Genomic DNA, 5560 nt, shown 5'->3' with positions numbered 1-5560 from the left:
TCCTCGCTTCCGGCGCCGCGAGGACCCCCCCACGGCTCGTTGGCGCTCCACGTCTTTGGGGCTGCCCACAGCAGTGCCCAATGAATTTGTAGATTTTTGGGTTTTTTTTTTAAAGTCTACTTTAAAAGGTCAATTCATTTCCTATTCTCCTGGAAAAAGTGACGGTCATAAAGTATATTTAAATAATTTTCAATGCTGTGTGGAAGCAAGACAGAAGCAGTAAAAAAAAAAATTATATATACATTCTTCAGGCGCTGGTTGGGGACCTTTTTCCGTCGCGCGCCAACCGGAAGGTCCCTGTCTGAGGAGTTAATGGCGGACGCCGGCGGCTTGGCGTTGGTGGTTGTTTAAGGCTTGAAGGAAACTGAGGATCTGTCGGATATCTACGCCATCCTCCTGGCTGCAGGGTAAAGAAACAGCTCCCCGACCTCCCCGAGACCGGGGAGGCGGATAGCGGCCTTGTAGGAGGGTGGGCCGAGCCTGTGGCAGAGGTTTCTGAGGCAGCTTAGGCCCGAGAGGTACGGGAAAGGGAATGCTTGGGGCGGCTTTAGGGAATCGTCTCCCGTTTCCGTTCACAGTGTGGGAACCAGGCCTGGCTCAAAATAAGCTTTCTAGAAACTGTGTACCTTTTAGGCGCTGGGGGAGGTGTGAGAAGGAGCAAGCAGGAGGGACGTCTTCTTCTGGAGAAAGTAAACGACACACGGGAGGGTGGAAAGATCGAGAGTGTTAAAAGTGTAAATAATGGAAACAGCCTTTGAAGTCAAGACTTTTGTATTTGTATTTTGGCATTTGGGCGACTTGTTTCCTTCTCTGATCCTCATGCGGTGATGTTCTTTTGGCACATGGAGAAGGGGTGGAGGGAGCAATCACAGGCTCATTTCCTAGTATTCCCCTGCAGGAGATAGAAGTGGGGGAAATAAAAATTTACCAAGTTTTGGCCGTTACTGGTTCCTGGTATATTGTTCTTGGCTGGTCTGCTTCCAGATTGCAACTTCCTCCATTACCCAAGATAACAATACTTGGGGAACCTGGATCCAACTAGGTTTGGGGAAAATGAATTCCAAAGATAGTAATGGATAGTGTATGTTGTAAAGCTTTTCCAGGTTTCAGAAGTGGCCTGTGGTTTCCTCTGTTGTTTTCTAAAAAATTCTTTATTTTTAATGTAATCAGTCCTGCAACACGGATCACATTGACAACATGGTAGGGGTTTCATTGTAAATTTTGTTGTTGATAACTGGAGATTTGAAATTATGTTTGAAATTTTATAATAAGAGCAAGATGCAACAGAATAAATCATGTCTGAGAATCACATTCACTGCTTTTCAGAGAGCAACTTTAACACATTCTCTGCCTATTTTTTACCCAGACTTTAAGCTGAGCATAACTTTCCCTGGAAATTTCCCAATGTCTAAGCCCTTCTGGGTGTGTGTGTATCTATGTCTCTGTGTCTGTATGTTTTTTCTATTTTTCTTCTTGTAGGTCATTTCTCACTCCCTTCTTGTTCCATCTCAAGACTTTTTCTTTTTTTTTTCCCTGTGATCCTAGAAGAACATTCCTTGGTTTCCTTGATGTTCCTTGGTTTCAAGTAGGAGAGTGTATATCTCTCAGGACCTGTTTCCAGACTGCAGGATCTTTTCCTCTCTTAGGCACCCTGCTCTTGCCCAGCCCCCAAATGATTATTATTTATAAGGACATTTGCTCATAATTTTCTTTTCTCATTTAACAAAACCAAACTCGTACATTAATTACACAGTGACCACTCTGAATTTCTCAAGATCCCTTCTTTTTGTAATTGAGGAAAGATAGCTCAGTTTATTTTCCAGCACTAACTGTGTATAGGTGTAGTTTTGGTAATTCTTTTATGGTAGAAGTGCATCAGTTTGCAGTCTTCAGTTCTGTCTGATGAGAAGAATCCTTTTCTGTGACTGTATACTCCTTTGGGGAGGCTTGCTCCTGAAGTGACAGTTCAGTTTAGAGATACAGTCATGCACATATGAATGGCCTATATATGAAAGATTTTCTTTGCAGCAGTGTTCATAATAGCAAGAGATTGGGAAGAAACTGAATGTTCGTCAGTAGGGTGTTGGCTAAATGAATTGTGATATACTCTTTCAATGGAATACTATGTAGTTGTAAAATAAAAATGAGAAAGCTTTTTGTTTGTTGCTATCTCAAAAGATAGGTAAAGTGATAAAAAATCAGTTGTACTATGATGTGAGTGTATGATATACAGTATCCAACTTTTAGTTAAAAAGGGATAATAGACAGTATTAATATATATTTTTCTTTGTACATACAGAAAATATCTGGAAGGACACAATATAACTTGGTGAAATTGATTCCTCCAGGGAGGAAAACTGGATGGCTAGGGAATGGATGGAGTCAGCTTTTTGCTGTGCTTTTGAATTCTGAACCATGTGAAAGTAGAGCCTATTCAAATACAAGTAAATGTAGACCTACTTAGTTTCTGTGACAAAGTCAAATAGACAGTGTTGGTTTAATGGTACAGATCCCAGCTCCTAGCGATAATACTATTTGTTACGTGACCTCAGGCAGACAATTTAATTTCTTAGCTCAATTTTCTTATCTGTAAAATTAGTGTAATATTGAGTACTTCATAGGTTTCTTGTGAGGTTGAAACAGAGTGTATAGTAGCATAGTGCCTGGTATGTAGAAGGCACTCTTAATTATAAGTATGTTGTTCCTCAATAGGCCTTACTCTCCTGGTTCTGCTGTTTTCAGCCAGAAGTTCCCATACAGAAATGTCTGTTAAAAGAACAGTTGCACAGCTGATATTTTTCTGTTTTTATGTACTCTTAGCTTGCTTTGACTTGGTATAACCAAGGCCTGGATTGTGGAGTTGTGGGTGGCTCAGTGTTACTGCTACCATGTTCCTGTACAACTTGACCTTGCAGCGAGCCACTGGCATCAGCTTTGCCATTCATGGCAACTTCTCTGGTAAGTTTTTCTATTATTATTTTTCTGAGCTTAACATTTAAAAAAATTTTTTTTGTCCACATGACGCGGCTTGTGGGGTCTTAGTTCCCTGATCAGGGATTGAACCTGTGCCCCCTGTAGTGGAAGTGCAGAGTACTAACCAATTGACTGCCAGGGAATTCCTAACATTTTTAATATTACTAGTTTTATGCTTCAAATTGCTTTTTCAATCTCAAACCTTTTTTCTAAAACAAATTATGAAAAATATCTTTTAATCATTAGAGAAATTGTAATTTATGTGATACTTTACAGTTTCTAAAGCACTTTGGAGTACTTGATCTTCCAAAGGACCTTTGGAAAATAAGGTGGCCTGATAAGTGATGGCAGTGAGCAAATGAGAATGGATTGAGGTGGGTAGGAGAGGCATATCAGATAGGATAGGAAGCCATTTAGGCATTAGATAGTGAGGATCTGTATTAGGGCAGTGAGGATAGAAGGAAAGAGAAAATATGAGTTTGCAACCTGGGTGGCAGAGAAAATGACAGTAACGTTGATAGCAGGTTACTTGAGACCAGAGAGTGTGTTTGGGGAAGGAGGAACTTGGATATTTTAAACATTTAGTTTAAAGGTGATGACAACTCATCTGGGTGGAATTACATAGCAGGGAGAAATGGGGACAAGTTGACTGTTACGTATTTGGAGGTGTTGATTGCAGTTATAAAAGCAAGTGAGCTTTTTAGGAGTCAGTTTAGAAATAAACAGCATATATTAGGTGGTAGCTTTAAAAGGTCTTTGAGATATTACAGCTAACAGCCCAAAAAGTTAATATGATTTTTTAGAACAATAGCCTTAAAGATGGGCTAGAAAGAGGCTTTGGTAATTTTTAATTTTACGAAGCAAAACATTATATGTTTTTTTTTTGTTTTGTTTTTAAATTATTTATATTTGGCTGCATTGGGTCTTCGTTGCTGCGCGTGGGCTTTCTCTAGTTGCGGCGAGCGGGGGCTATTTTTCGTTGTGGTGCGCGGGCTTCTCATTGCGGTGGCTTCTCTTGTTGCGGAGCATGAGCTCTAGGCGCGTGGGCTCAGTAGCTGAGGCTCAGGCTCTAGAGCGCAGGCTCAGTAGTTGTGGCGCACGGGCTTAGTTGCTCCATGGCATGTGGGATCTTCTGGGACCAGGGCTTGAACCTGTGTCCCTTGCATTGGCAGGCAGATGCTTGACCACTGCGCCACCAGGGAAGTCCCCAAAACATATGTTAATATCGTTTGTAGACAACTCTGAATTACGCAGATTGATGGCAAATCTCAGAAAAATAAAAAGGAAGTTTAAAAATAACTTGTGTGACCATTTTTGAAAAGTTCTTCTTTGATACCACTTTTGTTAGATGTTTTAAATTCTGGGAAAAGTACCTTTTTTTTTTTGCCTTTAAATTTATTTTATTTATTTATTTTTGGCTGCATTTGGGTCTTCGTTGCTGTGTGCGGGCTTTCTCTAGTTGCAGTGAGCAGGGGCTACTCTTCATAGCGGTGCGCGGGCTTCTCATTGTGGTGGCTTTTCTTGTTGTGAAGCATGGGCTCTAGGCGTGTAGGCTTCAGTAGTTGTGGCTCACGGGCTCAGTACTTGTGGCTTGTGGGCTCTAGAGTGCAGGGTCAGTAGTTGTGGTGCACGGGCTTAGTTGCTCCGTGGCCTGTGGGATCTTCCCAGACAAGGGCTCAAACCTGTGTCCCCTGCACTGCATTGGCAGGCAGATTCTTAACCACAGCATCACCAGGGAAGCCCAGGAAAAGTACCTTTTAAAGTAGAATAAATTAACTTAAAATACTAAGCCCCCAGCTCGGTTACATTTATCTTTTTTGGCTCTTTTTTCTTAAAATTTATTTATTTTTTTGGCTGTGGCAGGTCTTAGTTGCGGCAGGCAGGATCTTTCGTTGTGGCCCGTGAGCTTCTCTCTGGTTGTGGTGTGGGGGCTTCAGGGCGCGTAGGCTCTGTAGTTGTGGTGCACAGGCTCCAGAGCACGTGGGCTCTGTAGCTTGCGGCATGCAGGCTCTCTAGTTGAGGCGCGCAAGCTCAGTAGTTGTGGCGTGCGGGCTTAGTTGCCCTGCAGCGTGTGGGACCTTTGTTCCCTGACCGGGGATCGAACTCGTGTCCCCTGTGTTGTAAGGCACATTCTTTACCACTGGACCACCAGGGAAGTCCCTTTAGTGAAATTTTGATCCATTCAGGTTACTAGTTCTGATTGTTCATGATCTTTACTTTTCGTGTTTTTCAGGAACCAAACAACAGGAAATTGTTGTTTCCCGGGGAAAGATCTTGGAGCTGCTTCGCCCTGACCCCAACACCGGCAAAGTACACACTCTACTAACTGTGGAAGTATTTGGTGTCATCCGGTCACTCATGGCCTTTAGGTTGACAGGTGGCACAAAAGACTACATTGTGGTTGGTAGTGACTCAGGTCGAATTGTTATTCTGGAATACCAGCCGTCTAAGAATATGTTTGAGAAAATTCACCAAGAAACCTTTGGCAAGAGTGGATGCCGCCGCATTGTTCCTGGCCAGTTCTTAGCTGTGGATCCCAAAGGGCGAGCTGTTATGATTAGTGAGTGACTTACTCTTGACTTTTTGA

At 42.4% G+C, this 5560-nt stretch overlaps 1 protein-coding gene across 2 annotated transcripts in view; it reads left to right on the top strand.

Moving 5' to 3' along the window:
- The first annotated feature begins 298 nt into the window (after positions 1-298).
- SF3B3 (splicing factor 3b subunit 3) overlaps positions 299-5560 on the top strand; it is a 51325-nt gene continuing 46063 nt past the window's right edge. The window contains exons 1-3 of one of the 2 annotated variants that reach the window (XM_060000962.1): positions 299-407; positions 2821-2958; positions 5207-5533. In XM_060000962.1, the coding sequence (XP_059856945.1) occupies positions 2889-2958; positions 5207-5533 (397 nt within the window). In that variant the 5' untranslated portion in view covers positions 299-407; positions 2821-2888. Of the gene's footprint in view, positions 519-2820; positions 2959-5206; positions 5534-5560 lie in introns of both variants that reach the window. The other variant, XM_060000961.1, reaches the window with a different exon arrangement.

Source organism: Delphinus delphis, chromosome 20 (genome assembly GCF_949987515.2).
Source record: "Delphinus delphis chromosome 20, mDelDel1.2, whole genome shotgun sequence".
Lineage (NCBI taxonomy): Eukaryota > Metazoa > Chordata > Mammalia > Artiodactyla > Delphinidae > Delphinus > Delphinus delphis.
The sequence above is the reverse complement of the archived record's forward strand: the minus strand, read 5'-3'. Positions and strand labels throughout refer to the sequence as shown.